The following is a 23,300-nucleotide window of genomic DNA, read 5'->3' on the forward strand; positions in this document are numbered from 1 at the left end:
AATGTGCATTCACTTTTATATAGACTTTTTATTCCACTGGTAATCCTAGCGGAAGCTAATAGAACTAACTTTATTTCATTCTGCTAGTAATCCTACCGGCTGCGCCAAAATGACGTATGAGGGGATGTACAGACAGACTGGAATACGAGTATAGAGTAGCTCCGATACAATTTAATAATCAATAATCTAACAAAGTATTTCTAAAATATACACATTTATTAAACAATTAAAACTGGTTAGAAATAGGCAGATTAATGGGATTATTATTATAGGATATATTTATTAGGATATCAATTAAAGGCTTGGACGTCCTGTTTCTTAGTTAGGTAAGAAACGACGTACTTAAACACGTGGGAAATATAGATACCGCCAGCCTAGACATATAGGCTTGTATCTAACCGAATGCAGACGGGAGGAAGCGTATTCACTCTTTGGCCTGCAACAATCAACTAGCCCTCAACACAGCAGGATGGAGTATGGTGGCGGTTACAAGTGGAGGTCTGACTCAGCCAGAGAAGTATAGGAATGTGAACAGGGATAGGGATACATAAACTTGGGTGTTGATTACCACACTATAATACAAAGTAGAACGATGTCTGTCTGTCCGTCCGTCTCTCCCTTAAGATCTCGGTAACCACTGAACCGATCGGATTCTACTCTTCAGGGTATATACCTATCAGTGGTGGTTTTAAGCTATTTTCTTGGGGGTGGTAGAGGCTAGGGGCGAAGCCGCTAGTTCTTTTATGTTTAAGTGTATAAATATATAGAAAGATGGAAAGACAGACAGACATATGCATAGATAGATAGATAATATGAATTGTATATACCTGTAACAAAAATTTGAAGAACTAGGATGACAATAATCTTTGTTGATTCAATAAATGAGAAGATAGATAGACAGAAAGACAGACAACAGAACTATAGATAGATAATATATACCTGTAACAAACATTAGAAGAACAAGGATGACAATAATCGAAGTTGATTCAATAACTCCACAGGTAACTCGATAATAAGCGTAGATTTGTCTAGAATAAATCAGGAATATTATGTCCAAAAGAAGCGCAACAAATACAAGCAAAAAGCAAAACCAGCAAACTTCTATTTTTTTCTTAATCAGAATATCACAAAAATGGTAAACAATCGCAAAATCGCATGAAACTAGATGACATCAAATATCGGAATAGTTAAGTCAAAATAGCTAAAAAAAGAATGACTTAAAAATGATTGCAGAGTTGCAACGATTTCAAATGGTATATAATATTGACAACTTTTAAAATTTGAAAATTTTTAAAACATTAGAACTATTTAAACATACTAAATTTAATGGCCACACTTACAATCAGAAAAACAGACTAAAAATGAAGCCACATTTTAATAAAAATCTGAAATTTACCTGTAAAGATCGACTTTGGCTTGTAGCTGTCTTATTTTTCTGTAAACTTTTATCTTCTCATTCAAATCCGCTTCCTTCTTATCCTAAATTAAAAAAATATATATATCAAAACTTTACTTGCGATGACAGTAAGTTGTTAATTCTCAATTAAGATAATTAACATTACATCCTTTATAATCTTAAAAAGAAGGATTAAGTCCGATAGAAGCTGTAATAACAAACTAAATATAGGCCAACCACTAGGTAGAAAAATGAGGGGAAAAACAAAAGAGATGGGTAAGTAAAAATCTTCTGGTAAAAACAAGAAAAGTTTGAAGAAAAGCTTAATACCAATTCAGATCTTGCATTTATAGCTTTAAAAACGTTATATTTCCCACTTTTTGCTTTAATTATCTAACTCATACGGACTGACGGACGTTAGGATTCTAATTATAGGGTAGCCGATATGCCTAAAAGTATCCTACTTTATCTATCGAGGGACTGCATTGATTATCAACAAGTATAGAACACTCTTTATCCTTTAAATATGTTGTATAAGACTCCAATGTTCTCCGCTGAATGTCTAACCTAAGAACAGAAAACAGAATGATTTCGGACGACGTTGAAAAGTAAAGAGTTACTGGATCAAGTCAAGCTGAGTATGCCAATAGCCTGTTTTGGCACACGCTACTTGACTTGGGGGAATATTGGCATACTCTACTTGACTAGGGGGAATATTGGCACACTCTGCTTTACTTGGCGTAATATTGGCATACTCTGCTTTACTTGTTAAGATATGCTTTTTCTAAAATTTTGAAATAATTTATTTATATATACTAGCGGCTCCACCCCCCCCCCCCCTCGATGTCTCTAGGGGCATTTGAGGAAGGAGAGAGCTGAAAATATCCTTTACGTTTAAGTTTTAAAAAGAAAATCTATTGTAACAAAATCATGGTATTTTAAAGGACCAATAAGAAGCTTCATTGAAAGAAGAACCATAACAGTCCATCGATTAGTGAGATCTTTTAATTTGAAATTTTAATGGTTTTAGACTAATTTTCGTAACTTTTCTACTACTTTGAATAGAGAGCTCCTAGATGCTAGGGACGCAACTGCTAGTTTATATATTTTACGTACATAAATTAGTAAATTTGTAGGTTGAATTATTATAATATAAATCGGAAAATATGTTAAATTCATCTTTTTTTTATTTTTTGTCATACTGCTTTGTTTGATAAACTATTGGCATACTATGCTTTACTTGATGAAATATTGGCATACTATGTTTTACTTGGGGGAATATTGGCATACTCTACTTGACTAGGGGGAATATTGGCACACTCTGTTTTACTTGTTGCCATTGGCACACTAAGCTTGACTTGATCCGAGTTACTTCTATTTCTGATTATCAAATTAAATCATGATTGAAAGATAAATAGATCAGATGGATATGAATGGCTTGATTTTAGATTTAACTAAGAAATATCAGAATTTAAGAGGTACAAGACATAGATAGATAGATAGCTGATAGATGAAAAGATAAATACTGAATAGATCATAGATAGGTTAAAAGATAGATAGAGAAATAGATAAAGAGAGATTAGATATACCTGGCTAGATAATAAGCTTTGTTAGCTAGAAGTTTAGAACATCACATGGTATAACGATTCCAAAATAAATAGATAGATACACAGATAAATAGATAGGTATAATAGACATATAAACATACCTGGCTTGATACTAAGCTTTGTTAGCTAGAACATGACATAGAATCAAGATTTCAAGATAAATAGATAGATAAACAGATATATTGTAAAAAGGTATAGAGATAGATAGATTAGGTAGCTAGATATACCTGGCTTGATAATAAGCTTTGTTAGCAAGAACACAACAAGGTATCAAAGGTCCAATATAAACATATACATAGATTGCTAAGCAGATAGATAGATAAATAGATAGATAGATTTAATATCTAGATATACCTGGCTTGATAATAAGCTTTGTTAGCAAGAACACAACAAGGTATCAAAGGTCCAATATAAACATATACATAGATTGCTAAGCAGATAGATAGATAAATAGATAGATAGATTTAATATCTAGATATACCTGGCTTGATAATAAGCTTTGTTAGCAAGAACACAACAAGGTATCAAAGGTCCAATATAAACATATACATAGATTGCTAAGCAGATAGATAGATAAATAGATAGAGAATAGAAAAGATAAGACAGATATACCTGGCTTGGTAATACGCTTTGTTAGCAAGAACGTAACATGGTATAAGAGGTCCCAGTACAAAAGACAGAACCTAAAAAAAAGCAAATTACATCCACAATATATGATAAACAAAATAACCCTTGAAATTATTGAAATTATTGCTATGAAAGATTTGACTTTGATGAAAATTGTGCCACCCAATTAATATATGACATAAGATACAAAAGGTCCCCAGGGTTTTTCAACAAACAAGAATATAAAACATTGGGGACCAGTGTAATGCACATTTAACATAGTAAAAACATAATGTCGCAACCCATCAAGAGTATTTGCAAAAAAATGTAAAAATAAAAAAAACATTATGCATTATCTTTTTGAAGAGACCTTATATATGTAAATTTAGTGCAGCTTAAAAAATAAATATCTTTAATCATTAGTTTACAGTTTAATTATAAGCAGGATAATTTCATTATTTAGTTAGTTAGTACTTTTAAATTTAAAATTAATCCTTTTACCAGAAACTTTATCATAAGGTAAATAACGTAACGAGTAACGTAGGTATTAATGATCATATAAAAAGAACACATACTTATACAATATCTACGCAATTACAAACATATTCCTACCTTAAAAAATATCTTGGAAGCTTTATAATTACAAGATTTCTCATGTGAAACCTCAAATATTTGATCACTGTAGTACACAGAGTAACATATACACAGAAATTGACCTAAAAACAAAATACAGAAATATCTAGGTACAGTAAATGCTCATTCTTAATAGGATTATTTTGAGAAATTAAAAAAAGGGAATAGTCCATTTCGTAACATCGCCCCATAAGTGGCGATTCGTCGTATTTTTAAAATGGCTTTTTATAGGTTATTTTATGTTAGGTTAGGTTATATTGGGTTAGGTGATTGCCCCACAGGGTTAGGTAATTGGCCCCGCAGGGTTAGAGCCCCCCGCAGTGGCTAGAAATAGGAGAAAAGCTACTAAAAAAAACACGAAGAATCGCCCCATAAGGTGCGATGTTACGAAAGGGACAATACCAAAACTTTGTTAACAGTAGCCGAGAAAGTAATATTTCTTACCTATATAAAAATTTTATGTTTTGAAGTGCTTTCAAAACATACCTACCGACGGTCAAAATATCTATACTACAAAGTAGAACGATGTCTGTCTGTCCGTCTGTCTGAAGCTTAAGATCTCGGTAACCGCTGAACCGAATGGGCTCTACTCTTCAGGGAATATACCTACTGGTCCTGTGGTGGTTTTAGGCTATTTTCTTGGGAGGTAGGACACACCCAACCCCCCAAAAAACAAAAAAATCCCCCCTCCCATTTTTTTGTAGTAGATATCCTTGGTCCTTTTTTTTTTTTTTTTGTTTTTTTTACGAATTTTACTTAACTTTTCTTATCATCTCTTGGGGAAAAGCCCCTAGAGGCTAGGGGCGAAGCCGCTAGTAAATATATAAAGTATTAAGGTTTTTTTTTGTTGTCTGTCGTTAAATATTTCGATAACTACTGAACCGTTTGAGTTATCTATTTTAATGAAGCTTCATATTAGTCCCGGGATGGTTTTAGGATATTTTATTTCAGAATTATTAATCTTAGGATTGTTTTCAGCTATTTTTCTGTATTTCCCTTAGAATAAAAAGCCCATAGATGCTAGAGGCGCAGCCGCTAGTTAAATATATAGTACTTAGTTGTCCATTAGTTCTTAAAATGAATCTTCAATAGCATCAATGAAAATCCATATAATAATAGCGAAAGGGACAGAAGGAGTCATAGAGTAAGATCCTCATTGGTCATTGGAATCTCATTTCCTCCAAAATCTGACTTAAAGACAAACAAACATTGCGAGTTATAGTGTAGTTTCGCTAATAAAAATGCAAAAAATACTTACTTGCAATAATGGAGCCAAGCATAAAAATAAACAAAAACATCTCAAAAGGATATTTCATCATTTCTCCTTCTAACCAGTATAAAAAACAAAATAAGATATTGGGAAATGAGAAAAGGATATGACAATAGAAGAAAGATTTATTTTTGGGATCTAAAAAAACCAAAGTTCATTTGAATTTTACTATTTTTAGAATTGCTTCAGATTCATAAAAAAAACAATACATTTTGTCACAGTGTACAGTAGACTATAAAAGTTGGAAAGATTTTTAATCAATATAATAGATTTGAAATCTGCATAAAATTTTAAGGATTTTTTATAAAATTAGTTTTTTATATAATTCTTTATTTAAAGGCGCAAATACAAATTAAGTTAAATAATTTTGAGATCTGTGATTGGTGAATTGAAAACTATCTGCGCTCTGATTGGAGAAGCTTAAGTGACGTACATCATTCAACCAATTAGAGCGTAGGTAGTTTCCAATCCAGCTATCCTATTGGTCAAAATTTATTAACTTAAATCGTATTTGCGCCTTTAAATAAAGAATTATATAAAAAAACGAATTTTATAAAAAAATCCTTAAAATTTTATGCAGATTTCAAATCTATTATATTGATTTAAAATCTTTCCAACTTTTATAGTCTAGTGTACAGTGTTGATTTTTTGTTGTTGACAGTCTTAAAAGTTATGGGAAACTATTCTTCTTTAGGTGTTTTAACGTGTTTAAAAAAAACCTTTAACAATTCTAAGAAAATTAGTATATGAATATCTATCTTTATAATTTTTGCTCGTTGGTGTGTTACTTAATATCTTTAAAATGGCAAAATGTATGAACAAGGTAAATTCGGAAGGACTCAGATAAGGTTTTAGACTATTTTTTTTACGTAAAGAAAATGACACTAGAGGTTAAAATATATTTTTGTTTTTTCCTGATAAATCTTCGAGAGCACGGTATACAATATTACAGTAAACGAGGTTCTAAACATCAAAATAAACATTTGCCATCATATCAAATGTCTTATGCGCAAACGGCTGCGCTTATAGCCTTTGAATTAACCTCATGGAGTGTTGTTTTTAAAGTGAAAGTTTTTTTTTAAATGGATAAATAAAGATATGTTTCATGAAAAAAAAAAGGTAGCTATCAATTCACGTATAAAAATATAAACCTCTTACTTTTAACAGTTATAAATCTATCTCAACCATAACATTTAAATTAGTAACTACTACTGCTTCATAATATATTTCAAAGAAAAAAATCTTCATTATCAATCGTATCCTTTGTAGAAGTGAATCAAGCAATATTAGCTTGGTCTTTTTTTTACATTAGTTCTAAGGTTGTATATAACCCGCGACCGTAGCTCAACAAGTAGCGCATCCACTCGTCATCGGGAAGGTGATAGGTTCGAATCTCGGTCCGACACCGCGTCTTAACTAAAGACGTTAAAAATGGTTCCTAGTGCTGCTATGTCAGATGCGCGACATTAATAGTTAGAGTAGGGGGAATGCCTTGGCCCAAAACAGGCGTAACTTATTACCATGCACAGTTAAGACTTCTCAAACAAAGGTCATGCAATCAAAAGGTTGGTTGTCTGAAGAGTGTTGATCCCCTAGGCGATTGAGCGCGGTACACTGCAATTTGAAATAGCAGAGTATGATCAAAGGTGACGTGGAGAGGACTTGTACTCGAAGCGACACCACGACCCTAAAGTCAATAGTCAAAAAAGGTTGTATCTAATTCCTATACAATATACATGAGTAAACAACACAATATAAAAATCCATGTATGGCAAATGTTCCTTAATGGTTTCAAAGTATAAAAAAGAAGCACCAATGAAAGGAAGGAGGGTGTAGCCTAGATCAGGTATTCAATCAATTTAGTTTTAAGGGGCGCAGCTTCGCAGCTAGATAACTTTTAAAAATGCTTTACTTAGAAGTATTTATAAATTTTAAGTATTAAAAATGAATTTATGAAATACGCTTGAAATCTAATTTTAATATTTTTAAAACTCGAATTGCAAAACTTTTAAAGGATCATTAATCTACATTACACATAATATTTAAACTTTACAAAGTGTACATCAATTTAATGACCATTGTCCTATCCCTTAAGATCCTTAAATAATTAAACAAAATTGATTGAACAGCACCTAGAGTTTTGACTACAGACATGAGCTGGCTGTCTACGGAAGGCCTGGCTTTAAACGCCTGCAGTCGTACTTTTCGAACACAATTCCTAAAATTTTAAATTTTTAGTAAAGATTATTATTACAATAGTATTAGGTATCACCTTAATGGGTGAAAAATAAGAAAACTTTGGTTACTGGTAGATTAGCTATAACACTTAATTATTACCCAAAGCTATTGTGAAAATAAGACGAAACCCGCTACTTCGTTTTCTTTCCATGATCAGATAGTTGAAATACTACTAATACTACCTCAATGGAAGAAAAGAGATGTAGAGTCTTGAGCATAGGGAAGGCGTAGCTGATACGGAATTTATCACACTAAAATAAAAAAAGAGATTTTTATTTGAAATCATTGTTATTTACTAATAGAATTATGAGGGTTGGATAATTTAATGATTCATCAGGGCGGGGGGGAGGTGTGAAGCCAAGCTTAAGGGGGTGAAAAAATTAAAGTCATTTTATAAGATATTATGAAATTATCTATTCTACCACCTTACTGTGTAAAAGCATGTAGTAATTGTGATCATTAAAAAATATATTTCAATTATTCTAAGAATTGTTATCTTACAACACTTAAATGGGAAAAATATTTATACTTATGTAACTTAAAAATATTGTGGATTTTAGTAAATATAGAATTTTGTTCTTTTTAAACTAGGGGAAAATTACCTCTTCATAGTTTCAGAACAGCCAATGTGAAGCCGCCAACATTTTAATACTTCATTCTAAACAAATTAACTCAAGTTATTAATTAATATATAATTTGAACATTTGTGTTATGTGCATCTGAAATTTAGATCTCCAAAACAGCTTTATAGACAAGCTAAAAATTGTTACAGAATATAAAGTTAATACGATTTTGTGATCTAAAGTGACATTTTATAGTTTCACAATTTGTAAAATAGAGGCATGTCTAGATTTGAATGAAGATTTGATAATGTACTCCTTATAAAAAATTAAAAAGTAATACATTTAAGTTCCTAATACTGACAAACTTAATCACACCATCCCTTCTGTTTATTGCACTAGTCCCCAAAGTTTCATAAAACGTATTCTTATTCGTTGGCCCAAAAACTTTGAGGAATTAGTGAATTTTGATTGGTTTGATTATTAAATTAAGTGTTCAAACGTTTTAACCACTAATTTTAATCTACAGAAGGGATAATTTTGTTTTTATTATTGGGTATGCACTTCAATTTATTGGACATGGTCTTATCCCTTTAGATCCCTGGAATTATCCACTTATATCTTTATTAAAACTTGAGACTTACTGTGCTATTTCCATGAATTTCACGTTCAAAGTCGACCAGCAAATTTGTTATGGTTGAAAGCTCTTTTACTGAGGAAGTTCTTAAAATGTAAACATTCTTAATATTTTTGTCAAATGCGGTCCCACCTTAAAAACTAATTCTTTGCAGTTTAACAATATTTTTCATACATATCTTTTTAATTTGATAGTTACTATAGAAATCTTTCTTCCCTTTATTTACGAGATTTAACAAAACAAGATTAGTTTTCATGAAAACTGATGCAATTTGTAAAAATGTGACTGTCCTTTCGTGTGAAGTCATACCAAGGTGACGAAGAAATCCCTGTAACATCCTGTAGTACTCCCAAATTTACATAAATCAATGTACCAGACATACTTTTGGGGACCATCGTTTTAGATGTCCCAAAGACTATACAAATAACAAGAAAGAATTAATTTCTTTATGAATTTGTGGAAGAAGTAAAAATTAAATGCTTTTTTGAAGCATCTCCTTTTTACAAGCCTGAAATGTTAAAAAAAGTGATTCTAAGAAGCAATGAAAAGGAGTTACCTACCTTGCGACTAAATATGAAAACAGGTGATGTAGTTGTAATGGATCTGTGTGCACATACATATATAGTTTCTTAGCTTCTATCTTATATCCAGCCTAAATATATATACAGGTGGTATAGTTGTAATAGATCTGTGTGTACATACATATATAGTTTCTTAGCTTCTATCTTATATCCAGCCTAAATATATATACAGATGGTATAGTTGTAATGGATCTGTGTGCACATACATGTATAATTTCTTAGCTTCTATCTTGTATCCAGCCTAAATATATATATACAGGTGGTATAGTTGTAATAGATCTGTGTGTACATACATATATAGTTTCTTAGCTTCTATCTTATATCCAGCCTAAATATATATACAGGTGGTATAGTTGTAATGGATCTGTGTGCACATACATGTATAATTTCTTAGCTTCTATCTTGTATCCAGCCTAAATATATATATACAGGTGGTATAGTTGTAATGGATCTGTGTGCACATACATATATATTTTCTTAGCTCTTATCTTATATCCAGCCTAAATATATACACAGGTGGTATAGTTGTAATAGATCTGTGTGTACATAGTTTCTTAGCTTCTATCTTATATCCAGCCTAAATATATACACAGGTGGTATAGTTGTAATAGATCTGTGTGTACATAGTTTCTTAGCTTCTATCTTATATCCAGCCTAAATATATACACAGGTGGTATAGTTGTAATAGATCTGTGTGTACATAGTTTCTTAGCTTCTATCTTATATCCAGCCTAAATATATACACAGGTGGTATAGTTGTAATAGATCTGTGTGTACATAGTTTCTTAGCTTCTATCTTATATCCAGCCTAAATATATACACAGGTGGTATAGTTGTAATAGATCTGTGTGTACATACATGTATAGTTTCTTAGCTTCTATCTTATATCCAGCCTAAATATATACACAGGTGGTATAGTTGTAATAGATCTGTGTGTACATAGTTTCTTAGCTTCTATCTTATATCCAGCCTAAATATATATACAGATGGTATAGTTGTAATAGATCTGTGTGTACATACATATATAGTTTTATATTTTATAATCTTTTATAATTAAATATATAAATATATTTTAATTTGGGTTCATTAGACTTTAGTAAAGTGTTTGATGATGTTACCTAACTATAAAGATACTTCAATGTGCAAAATAAAAATCAAGAATTGCTTTCGAGAATCAGGTTTGTATTTAAAGACTCTTTGGTTGAAAATAATACATTACAAACAAACACTCATCTAATTACTTTGGTATATAATTTACCTTTAGAGAGACGGGTTTGTATTTAGATCCTCTAATGGTGGCAGAAATGTTATCTCGCTCCTCAAGATCCCAGTACTGCCCCTAAAAATTAATAAAGTGATAAAAATCAATAATGTAAAATAAGATTGTAATTTAGTTTCTTTCAAGGTCTTGTAATTCCATGCAATAATTCATTGCAAAAAAGTGCAAAGAATTAAATTGTTATTTTTACTTATATCCCTTTGTAAATTGACTCTCTAAGACTTTCATTAAAAGTTGCAAAAATTCTATGATTATAATCTTTATATCATGTCAGTTAGACTAAAACAAATCGTTTGACTAGATACCAACAAATGTGTACAATGTATTGACTTATTGTTTACTACAAAGAAAACCTTATATATAAATTAGGTCTGTTTGTCACTGGCACTTACAAGAATTTAATAAAAAACTAAATTTTAATAAAAATTCTCCATTTTTTCAAAGAAAATTTGCTAAAAATTATAATAACGTTTTCTTATTCATTGGCTTAACAATTTTGGGAATTTTGTCGAATTTTGATTGGTTGGTTAATTAAGTCCAATCGTTTCTACAAGTCATTGTAATCTACATAAAGTGTAATTTTGTGTATCATCATTGGGGATGAACATCTTTTTATCTTATCCCTTAAGATCCCTGATAACTTTACCTTGTCCTCAAAAATTCTAAGCAAATCTTTTGGAATGTCTTGATCTTGGAGAAAATCAAAGTTTTCAACATCGGGAACTTCGGCATCCATTTCACTATCATCAATAGTGCGAATTTCTATGCCATTGTCATCTCCCTAGAAAAACAAGGAGATATATTTTCACGGGTTGTGCAGCAATAACAAGCTATTAATATCTTGATCAATAACTAGGTATTGAATAACAAAATAGGTACCTAATTAAATATAAAATGTGGTATTGTCGGTTAAGTGACCTCGCCTCTTAAGGGGCGTTTGGTCGTATTATCATAGTAGCCTTTGATAGGTTATTTTAGGTTATGTAAATTTAATGATTGTCCCGTAGGGGCTTGATATAGACATAAAAAAATCATAGAGTAACTGCGCTATTAAAAATACCTTTGAATCGACCTCATGCATTTCCATAAGATTAGGAGCCGTTGGCTGAATACTTCTTTCCCTCTCTTGCAATTCTTTGCTCCTATTAAGTATTAATACATTTATATCAACAAGGCCGGATGACAACAACCTTAAGTAGCGAATAAAAATATGGATAGACAAATAAAAAAAGTAAGTTCAGATATTAAGTTGTCATACAAAAGAAAAAAAGATCAACCATATCATAATGGTATATGATTAAATAAAAACTACAAAAACTTCTCACGAAACTGCTACATTTGTAAAATGCTTTGAGCAAAAAAAATTAGTAGTCGGACTGATTTTTGTTATATTTAATTTAGCAGTTTTTTAACAGAGTTTTTTCTCTCTCGCGGCTATACTTTTTAGAATGGTTGACATTACCCCTCCTTATCCTGTAACAGCCTAAAACGTAATAGGAACATCACTAAGCTTTCCTAAAATTATGTAAGTATCAACCTGTTTAGACGTTTATGAGACCTTACTGGACAGACATCACTTCATTTTATCATGGCTTCGTACATTGATAATTTAAACAACCTTACCAGATTGTTGTTTACTAATGTAAAGGCAACATGATACTGTGCTTATACAATTAAATTGCGCAATTTCGAATGCGCGTACAAAATTTTCATGTTTATTCTTGATAAAAAGATAAGATTTTAATTACACACAAAAACCTATTCAAAAAGTAGATTGTCAGTTTGTCTATAAGTATGTTCGCTAAGATTTTGTAAACGGCTGGACCAAACGTTCCTGTTGTTGTTGTAAATCTTTAAGATCGAGGTATAGATTGTCAGTAAAACAACTGATATACGAAAAACTTACCATTTCGAAAGACACTTGGTACAATGAAATCAACTCTAAAATATGTATGTACACTGTACAGACAACCGTTTTACCGTCCGTCACAGTAAGACACGAAAAACCTACCTTTCCGATGCGCACATAGCACAAAAGACGACAAAAATACGTCCGTTTTAACGTCACGTCTGTCAAAATGATAAAAACGTACCTTTCCGAGGCGCACATAGCACAGTGAAACCAACTTCTATAGTTGCTGTAGCCCAGGGCACGACAACAAAAAGAGAAAAGTAGCCCGCAGGTGACCAGGGCTGTAGTTATCAGGAACACTATCCACCACGAATATGGAAGACCTTAACAAAATAGTGATTTATATTTTAAAAGTGGATGATTCAAGTACAAAATTTGGCGGATTTTATCAACTGTCTTAAATAAAACATTTTTTTGTGTATATGTACAAACAAATAACAAAATCTAAAAATAGTTCAAACATTAACATACAAATTAAAGTTATACCAAAGCTACTATACTTGTGAGAGTAGGAAAGTATACTTTTGTAAACTAAGGCAGAATTTGCATTCGGAGAGATCTCTTTAATACAAACTGACAGACGTACGGATATGGTTATAGAATAGCGCCGATGCTCCTCCAAAACTTACTTGATTCGTCACTACCGTCATGGCAGTCTGGAATTCCGTCATTTGTTTGATTTTTAAATATGCACCACCCATCATTGCATCTAGTATCAATATCAATACTTATTCCCATGGATTCTTGGACAATGAAAATAGTTCTATCTTAATGCCCATTCTTTCAGTAATAAGACTATTTCATTTCCAGGTGGGAAGGGCGGTTGGTGTAGCCAGTGGTGGGGGAAGGGGGGGGGGGGAGAAGGCAAAATTAAAAAAAAAAGATTGATTTTCTTGCATCACCCCTTTCGTAGTTTGTATTGATAATCTTAATGCCAAAACTTATTTTAAGGGCAAATTCATCATTAATTACGTAGGAATCAACTTTTTAAAACATATTTTTGGTTTAATTCATGTTAAATGATAGCAATAACCAATTTTTAAATTTCTAGTACCAACAGATACCGGCTAGAACCGTTTGATAAGGTTTTTGAGTGAGAAAAAGTATTATGTGAAAATATGTTTCGTGACTTTTTTGCTCTTAAGATAGTAATAAAATGGCAAAACAGCTGAGCCGCCAGCCGTTAGCCGTTACTTTTCCAACTTTTTGTTCGATTTAGGGAAAATAGACCTACCAAGGATTATTCATGCAAAATTTCTGATCGAAATTCGAATTCTAAGTGCCATTTAATCATTGATTACGAGATGGTTGCATTAAAAACCCCCCCCTTATTGTGGGTCAGTTATAAAAAAAGATCGATTTTCTTGCTTCACGCTTTTCCAAGTTCATATTGATAACTTATCCCCCAAGACTGTGGTCCGTCACACTATTATCCCTGTACATTCAGTCAGAGAGGAGACAATAGACTGTTTACTCCACTATAGTCCCCAAAGTTTTACAGTAATGTTTTCTTATTATTTGGCTTAAAAACTTTGGGGAACCTTAGTGAATTTTGATTGGTTAGTTCATCAGGTTGAGTGTTAAAACGTTTCAACTACTAATTATATTCTATAGAAGGGATAATTTTGTGTATCATCATTGGGGATGTACATCAACTTATCGGTCATTATATTATCCCTTAATATCCCTGAATTAATGATTCCCTATACCCCTGAATAGTATTGATATATTCCTCCAGGACTGTGGGTCATCACACTCACGGCAGAAGCTTCCATTTCCCTGAGACTAAAAACAAATCTTACGTGAATGTATAAATATTTGATAAAAATTCAATAAACAAGGTGTACTTTACGTACAATACAAATCTTAATATTTTCGATGACCAGAGGCACACCCATGAGAAGCAAAGCAAGTCTACATAACTTGTTTCATTTCTGAGCATACCCCCCCCTCCCCCCCCGGCTAGATATACCACACTTTTCTGGGATCTTGCTGTGTCAAGTATCAACTGTTGGGAATATCAAAGGATGACTCCATGCAAAATTTGAGCCGGATCCGGCCAAAACTGGCCGTGAATTTTATAAAAAAACGTTTTTTTCCGGTTTTTAGGGGGTATCTGTAAATCGATTCAGCTGGAGCAAAACCGGTTGGAGGTACAAAAAATTTTACTTCACATGAAATTTAGCTAATGCAATTGCCTACAAAAATGTATTCCTCATCAACTTGATTGGACAACTCTTTCCCCTCCTAAATGTCCATTAAAACCTCGGAAACGGCAAAAATCGCCAAAAATCACGCCTTCGGCGTCGAATAACGGCTAAACGGTCAGTCGGAGGCGAATGAAACAAAAATAAAGAAATGTCCGCATCAAAAAGTTGTTCAACATCAAAGTGATGCTTGAAGTCTCTAAAACGACTCCTTCCCCTTCTTTAAGGGGAAAAACTGAAAAAACGTCATTTTTAAAAGTATGCCCACTTTGTGGGTGTGGGGGGCACTGAACCCGTCACCCCAGGGTCACCAAATATAAAGTCTAGGCGGCCCACAATGCTGAATTTTCACCAAGTGAAAGTCTTGTGTCATTATCTCTTATGAGAAAAAAGTTATTAATTAATTAAAATTTCAAATTGTGATTTTTTGATGGATTTCTTTGATGAAATGACAGGCCGGTCAATTTTTAGGCCATTTTTTGAGGTTTTTGGGCCGTCACGCCCAAACGGTTTGAGATAATCTCACGGGACCTTTTGCCCAACCTAAGTCTGGTTATATGTGAGGTCTAGGAAAAAAAACAGACTTACACAAAAGATTATAATTATAATCTTTACACAGAAAAATGGCCTGAGGTGAGGGTTTGAGGGGGCAAAATGAGCCGACCAGCGATTTTTGACGGCGCGCAGCGTCGTCGTGCTTCATCAAATCCGGGATTTTTTTTTCTTAGACCTCACAAATAACCAGACTTAGGTCGGGCAAAAGGTCCTGTGAGATTATCTCAAACCGTTTGGGCGTGACGGCCCAAAACCTCAAAAAATGGCCTAAAAATTGACCGGCCTGTCATTTCATCAAAGAAATCCATCAAAAATTCACAATTTGAAATTTTAATTAATTAATAACTTTTTTCTCATAAGAGATAATGACACAAGACTTTCACTTGGTGAAAATTCAGCATTGTGGGCCGCCTAGACTTTTTATATTTCTACTTAAGATCAAAATGAGTAGAAGGTTAACATGTTAACAGTTTGAAAGGAAAAATTAACAGTAAAGTATTTTATAGTAAAATTTCGGGAGTGATTTTGAAATTAAATGAATTTTAAGCTAGGTAAGTATTACATTTTGTAAGTTTAATATTTGAATGTTAGTAATGTATATTACAATAATATTAGTATGCACTGCTGGTACCAATTGAACATATGTTGAAACTAAGAAATAAAGCTAGTTTAAGTTCAGATACCAAAAAGTAGCATTTTGTTCACAGTCGTATGGTCGTTTGGGATGTTCTAGTTCTAGAGTAGCTGCGCTACCAACAAGCCTACTGACCTCTGCCAAATCTGCCCAATACACTGAGGTACACACGTTGGTAAATTCTGGAATGGGACAGGGGACAAACTTGCCACCCCGGAACTGCTGGCAAACCGGTTTCTGGGGCCCACAGTCTCCAGCCTCACTGGTACATTCACCTAGGATATAATAATGCAGAGGAGGGCAGGAGGTACTTCTTGAAGTACTGGGGGATATTGACGTCCCTCCCCTCACCAGTCACCCTTCCTTCCAGGGATATGAAAGGTTTGCGTAGGACTAACTATCCTACCTGTAAAAATCATCACAGTTAGCGAAACCACCCACAAAACCTCAAACACTTATGGCTTTAACACAGCCAGAGGTGTGCATGAAACAAGAACTGCTGGAACTGATGCTCAGTTTACTGAGAATATGAAAGATGATGGTGAAACCCGAAAGGAAGCTATCAACTTGATGACAGGACCAATAAGTTCTAAGCAAAGCTGTAAGATAGGAACCTGGAATGTTAGAACAATGTATGAGTCAACTAAAACAGCCCAAGTAGTTAAAGAAATGACAAGTTACAATATCGGAATACTTGGAATTGCAGAATGTAGATGGACAGGACAAGGACAAACCACAACCAAAGATGGCCACCTAATACTTTATTCTGGTCATGAAAGTCAACATATGTATGGGGTTGCTATAATTATCCAAAAACGACATGTCAATTCACTAATAGACTGGAAACCTATATCAGACAGAATAATTAAGGCTAGATTCCAATCAAGGCACTGCAAGTTGACCCTTATCCAATGCTATGCCCCAACAAATGACAAAAGTGAAGAAGTAAAACAAGAGTTTTATGATCAACTGCAATCAATCAGAAACTCAGTACCCAAACATGACATGTGTCTAGTTCTTGGAGATATGAATGCTAAAGTAGGAACTGACAGGACTGGAGTGGAAAATGCAATGGGACACTTTGGCATAGGTACAAGAAATGAAAATGGAGAACTTTTACTTGAATTCTGTTTAAATAATGATATGGTCGTAGGAGGTACATTATTCCAACACAAAAACATTCACAAATATACCTGGACAACACCTGATGGACAAACAAGAAACATGATTGACCATATTATGATCAATAGAAAATGGGTCAAATCAATGCAAGACTGCAGGAGCTATAGAGGAGCCGACATATTCAGTGACCATGAACTAGTTGTCAGTAAGATTAAATTAAAGCTGAAGCGTACTGGCCATGATAAAAAGAGTGAGATTGGCAGACAATATGATTCTTCAAGATTAAAGGACCCAGTGATAAAGAATGAATTTGTCTTAAAACTCAGAAATAGATTTCAAGTCTTAGAGGACCTAAATGACGAGACTGAGATCACATGGACTTCAATTAAAGAAAACTTTCAATCTACTGCTAAGGAAATCCTAGGACACAAGAAACCAGAGAAAAAGGACTGGATCTCTGAAGAAACATGGAACAAAATAGAAGAGAGAAAGAATCTTAAAAACAAAATTCATAATGCTCAACATTTGGCTGACATGGGCAATTTAAGAGCTGAATATACTGCTAAAGACAAAGAAGTCAAAAAGCGCACAAGGAAAGACAAGAGAGATTACATTGACAATCTGGCTGAAAAGGCCCAGAGAGCAGCTGACTTCGGTAACATGAAAACAGTATACAACATAACCAAGCAATTAAGTGGCAAATATAACAAAAAGAGTGGTGAAACTATCAAGGCTAAAGATGGTAAATTACTCACTACAGAAAAAGAAGTTGCTGAAAGGTGGAAATCGCATTTTGAAGAAGTGTTGAACAGACCTGAACCTGAAATTACTGCTGAACCAGAACCAGGACATGAAATAGACATAGACACAAGACCACCAACTATTCAAGAAGTTAAAGCTGCTATACATAGTCTAAAGAACGACAAAGCACCTGGACCTGACTTGATAACTGCTGAAATGCTTAAGGCAGACATAGATCTTTCTGCTAGGACTCTGACTGATCTCTTTGATAAAATTTGGAGACAAGAAAAGATACCAACTGACTGGTCTAAAGGTATAATCATAAAACTACCTAAGAAGGGAGATTTGAACAATTGTGATAATTGGAGAGGAATTATGCTGCTTTCTATCCCAAGCAAGGTCCTATGTAAAATTATTTTAAACAGAATTGATGAGAAAATTGACAATAAACTAAGAGAAGAACAAGCTGGGTTCCGTGCTGGAAGAGGCTGTGTTGACCAAATTTTCACCCTTAGGACAGTTATTGAACAATGTGTTGAATTTAACAAGCCACTCCATGTAAATTTTGTTGATTTCTCTAAGGCCTTTGACTCCATACACAGACAAACACTCTGGAAAATACTAAGAAGTTATGGTATACCTGAAAAGATGATAATTATGATAACTAAATTTTATGACAACTTTCAAGCCTGTGTTTCAGTTGGAAACAATAAGACATCTGATTTCTTTAAAATAAGCACTGGAGTTAGACAGGGATGCATTTTATCACCTATTCTATTTATATTGGTCATTGACTGGGTGATGAAGAAAACCACAGAGGACAAAAAACGTGGTCTCCAGCTGGGCATACTAGGACACCTAGAAGATCTGGACTTTGCTGATGATCTGGCACTGATTTCAGAAACAATTAAACATCTACAAGCTAAGACTGATAGACTAGTCAAATACGCAGGACAAGTCGGGCTCTTTGTTAATGTCAAGAAGACTGAAATTATGAATATACCTACAAACCCTGATCAAACTATAACAATAAATGGTGAACAATTGAAACAAAGCAACAAATTCACCTATTTGGGGAGTGTTATCAGCAGTGAAAATGGCTCAAAAGCTGATATTAAAACCAGGATTGATAAGGCTAGGGTTGCTTTCAACAGTCTACACAACGTTTGGAATTCAAAGAAACTTGCTCTGAAAACAAAAATCAGACTTTACAACAGTAATGTAAAATCAGTTCTTCTTTATGGAGCTGAATGCTGGAGAACTGTGAAAACTGAAACAAATCAACTTAATGCATTTCACAATAGCTGCCTAAGAAGAATTTGCAAAATATTCTGGCCAAACAAAATATCAAACATTGAGCTGTATGCTAAGACCAAGTGCAATAGTATTGAAGCAGAAGTGAAATTTAAAAGACTAAGATGGCTAGGACATGTGCTCAGAATGGAACAAAATAGGTTTCCAAAAAAGTGCTTAAAATGGAACCCCACCACTGGTAAACGTAAACGGGGACAACCAAAAATGACCTGGAGGCGGAGCACTGAAAAGGACCTCTTTAATTTGAAATTAACATGGGGAGAAGCTGAAGCACTTGCCAAAAAAAGGAATTCATGGAGGAGCAGGGTGGCCGTATTCTCTGGACTCCACAGTCCAAAAGAGAGACGCGACTGAACTGATAATAATGCAGAGATCTAAGGGATAAGACAATGAATCATAAGCAGTTATAATAACAAAATAACAACTATTATGGCTTAAAACTATTGGTTGGAAAGTTGAATACTCATATCTGGTTAGTAAAATTCAACAAAGATATTTGGCAAAAAAAGTCATATATATACATAGTTATAGAAGGGGGGAAGATATATTGTAATGTATATAATACTAGTTGGTCTCAAAAGTTCTTAAACACATTCTCTCATTATTTAGCTTAACAGCTTAGGGGAATTTTAATAATCTACGCACGAAATGAACCATACCAGAAAAAACTTTAAGCTAGAGGAGGAGGGGTAATTTTGTTTATCGAAATAGGGGATGTTCATCAATCTATCGACCATTGACTTGCCCCTTAATATTCCAAGCCTGTTGCTAAGTATACTAAGTAAGGTAGAATGCTTATTGATCAGCAGAATATTCACTTAGTAAAACACATTTATTTAAGCAGCGTTTCGGAGCCGTTTGATTTTGGTGCGGCTCCGGCTCCGCGGAGCCGTATGTGATGATACGGCTCCGGCTCCGACCTAAAATCAAGAAAATCTCGACATATTTTTTTTCTCCCAATTCTATCTTTGACTTTTGAAGGTTTTAAAAGTTCAATTTTTGATAAAAATGGACTTGAAAAACTTAAAAGGGGCATTTGCACATGAAAAAACAGAGTTACCAAATTATAATTTATAAAAATCTCTTTATTTATCTAGTCCGGAGCGGAGCCGTTTTTTAACGAAAATACGGCTCCAGCTCCGGCTCCAGCAAAATATGGCGGCTCCCCGGCTCCGGCACACTGCATTTAAGGCTTCATTACAGACAATTATATAAATTATAGAAGATGTCTGTGTGTCAGTAATAATATTGACAAAACAATTTAGCCGTCATTAATTGCTGAGTAAATAACAATTACTTCATCGGGCTTACAGATAGACAAACGGACATACGGACAGATAGACATACATGATGAATTATAAAGTAGTTGCACTACTATCAAGCATACCTTTAGTATCACTAATAGGATAACAGGATGCATCAGATTCATCACTCTTATCCAAACAATCATTCACTCTGTCACACATCTAAATTAGTAGTCATCATTGGTGCTTTTCCTTTAAGTGCCTATCGAACACCCGGTCCCGTCCCCTCGTTATTTTAGAATTAATTGTTATTAAGGAAGGGGATTGTATAGTTTTTTCCCTACGCCTGCAGGGGTCTCTAACCATGAACGGCCTATTCCTGCGATGCCGTAGCCCTGCTTGGCTACCCAGTATCCAATATAACCTTACCTATCTTAACTAACTACCAATGAGAAAGTCATTGTTCTACTTTGTTTTATTTTTTACCCACCTGTGACGTTTTAATACATCTTCCATCTTTGCATTTAAATTGTCCATCTTCACAGCCACTGAAAATAAAAACTGTGGAAGTTGTAGTATTTATGTTGGCCACCTAATCTTCGAATTTTTTTTTCTTTCTTGTTTTTGAAAACATTGAAAAAATCCCTAGGGAAACATTAGAAAAATTTGATTTCAGAAAAAATAATAATGTCCTCCTTGATTAGTGAAGAATATCTAAAACCTAATACTACTGCCTACCTATTTAATGGTTCCTGAGTATCATTGCATTGTATGGCATCTTGTTCAGATGAGAAACAGTCCCCGGTTCTGGCACAGTAATAGTGTCTTTTACCATCAAAGGACCTAAACAAGTTTTTACATAAAAAATATTTACTGAGGATGGGAACACTGGAAACTACACTAACATTATTCGTAGGTACTTTCTGGACAAAAAAATCCACTTTGTAGTAACGTACCTAAAGACCCTAATTTTAATAAAAGCTTTAGTATTTAAAAAAATAATCTTACTTGCAGAATGAATCTGGAAATAAATTACATCCATTTCCTTTCAGTAACCCCTCATCTGAATCATCCTAAAAATTTACATTAAATGGGTTGATGTTTAATAATAAATAATCCTATATAGTAAAAAAATATGCAGCTTCTCCCCTATAGGCCTCTGGGGGTATTTTAATTAGAGGGGGGGGGGGGGGATAGGTGACCCTCAACGTACTTTTAATTTTATTAAAAAAAAATTTTGTGGGTACATTTTTTCTAGGGGCGTTTTCTCATTAGAGGGTGAAGGTACCCTCCCAAAATACATCCCTCGATGACAAATAAGAAGCTTAACTCTAACTTAATTAGGGGATATACACTCCCCCTGTTCATATTATACCTGACATTGGTTATATCCATCACAAACCCAACTAGTGGGGATACACTCTCTCTGTTCATATTATACCTGACATTGGTTATATCCATCACAAACCCAACTAGTGGGGATACACTCTCTCTGTTCATATTATACCTGACATTGGTTATATCCATCACAAACCCAGCTAGTGGGGATACACTCTCTCTGTTCATATTATACCTGACATTGGTTATATCCATCACAAACCCAGCTAGTGGGGATACACTCCCCGTTTGCGCATCTCCACCCATCCTCACGTAACTCCTTCTAAAATTTTAGAAATAACCATTTAGAATTTTCTTACGAAAAAAATCCCACTTTAGAATATGTTGAAGCTGATGTCAATTTTATTTTTAAGAGCGAAGAATTTTTCTATAATTAGGGTCAGGACAGTTTAGAATTGTCCTATTGATTTCAAACTTTGTATGATTTTTATAATATTTAGGTACGACTTAGAAAGCACAGCAACTTCATAATCGTTACCAGAAAGTTTATACATCCATTTAAAACATGCCGATTTTTTGCTTTTTTGACCACAAATTTTTTATGTCGTCATCCGTGTTAAAATCAAAATACATGTACATATATAATTGGGAATGCAGAAATTTACTTCTTCCATAGTAACCAATAACGAACACATCATTGTTATAGAGTAGATGCACTGCTGAAAAAAAATTACCCGACATAATGGATCTACAACGAGTTGACCAGAATTTAGGTGAACATTAATTGCTGAAAAAATAAAAAGGACGCTCCACATTTTCTAGAAATGTCATATCTGAAAGATTACCTACCTAGTAAAATATACATTTAACTTTTAAAGTTTTATGACTATAGACTATAGTTTTAAAATGAAAAAAAAAACTCAAATCCATCCCGGGCCCTTAAATGAAAAACTAAACCGGTTAGTTGGTTAATAATATATTAGCAGACAAATAAAAATAAATCTTAATATTTCATAGAGCAAAATTAATTTTGTTTTTAGTGTTAACAATTTCTGATATGGTCAGACAAATTTGGAATTTAACAAGCAATGTTGAATTTATCGTTTCTATAGTACTAAAATCTTAGTTAGAATTTCTTGTGCCAGTTTTTTAAAGGTTTGAACATATAAAAACTTTTATTTTGATATTAATATTGAAGCACTTTAGGAACATTTTCTCTGAAAAAAAATAACAAGAATTTTCAACGGTGACTTTGATAGCAGATAAATTTTAGGAAAAAAGAGTTGTATCTTAAATTAACCTCCGTTGTCCTCTCCCGACCTGGGTCGTAATTTAAGCGCAATTATTTTCAAATCAGGTACAAATAAAAAATAAAGAAAGGTACTACAATGAATTAATGTGTAATTGGAGAGCATAGGTATAATAC

At 33.5% G+C, this 23,300-nt stretch overlaps 2 protein-coding genes across 3 annotated transcripts in view; both read right to left on the reverse strand.

Annotated features, from left to right (window-relative positions):
• Window positions 1–5,609, reverse strand: part of LOC145303882 (uncharacterized) — a 31,947-nt gene extending 26,338 nt beyond the window's left edge. The window contains exons 1-6 of one of the 2 annotated variants that reach the window (XM_080145536.1): window positions 5,501–5,609; window positions 4,222–4,325; window positions 3,616–3,686; window positions 1,861–1,963; window positions 1,397–1,479; window positions 940–1,028 (exon numbers count right to left, since the gene is read on the reverse strand). In XM_080145536.1, the coding sequence (XP_080001662.1) occupies window positions 940–1,028; window positions 1,397–1,479; window positions 1,861–1,963; window positions 3,616–3,686; window positions 4,222–4,325; window positions 5,501–5,561 (511 nt within the window). In that variant the 5' untranslated portion in view covers window positions 5,562–5,609. Of the gene's footprint in view, window positions 1–939; window positions 1,029–1,396; window positions 1,480–1,860; window positions 1,964–3,104; window positions 3,144–3,615; window positions 3,687–4,221; window positions 4,326–5,500 lie in introns of those variants that run through there. The other variant, XM_080145537.1, reaches the window with a different exon arrangement.
• Window positions 5,610–6,403: 794 nt separating this feature from the next.
• On the reverse strand, window positions 6,404–23,088 carry LOC145335193 (uncharacterized). Its single transcript, XM_080180925.1, has 20 exons — window positions 22,609–23,088; window positions 22,110–22,196; window positions 21,545–21,609; window positions 21,275–21,379; window positions 21,027–21,084; window positions 20,680–20,758; window positions 16,251–16,390; window positions 14,452–14,504; window positions 13,349–13,428; window positions 12,901–13,042; window positions 11,868–11,949; window positions 11,454–11,588; window positions 10,787–10,867; window positions 9,508–9,599; window positions 8,955–9,033; window positions 8,353–8,408; window positions 7,933–8,001; window positions 7,645–7,730; window positions 7,294–7,349; window positions 6,404–6,475 (listed from the first exon to the last, which is right to left on the reverse strand). Exons 1-20 carry the CDS (start codon window positions 22,687–22,689, stop codon window positions 6,404–6,406), a joined length of 1,698 nt encoding a protein of 565 aa, XP_080037051.1. The 5' UTR covers window positions 22,690–23,088.
• Between the last annotated feature and the right edge of the window lie 212 nt (window positions 23,089–23,300).

Source organism: Acartia tonsa, chromosome 13 (assembly GCF_053477335.1).
Source record: "Acartia tonsa isolate MP-2025a chromosome 13, ASM5347733v1, whole genome shotgun sequence".
Classification (NCBI taxonomy): Eukaryota; Metazoa; Arthropoda; class Copepoda; order Calanoida; family Acartiidae; genus Acartia; species Acartia tonsa.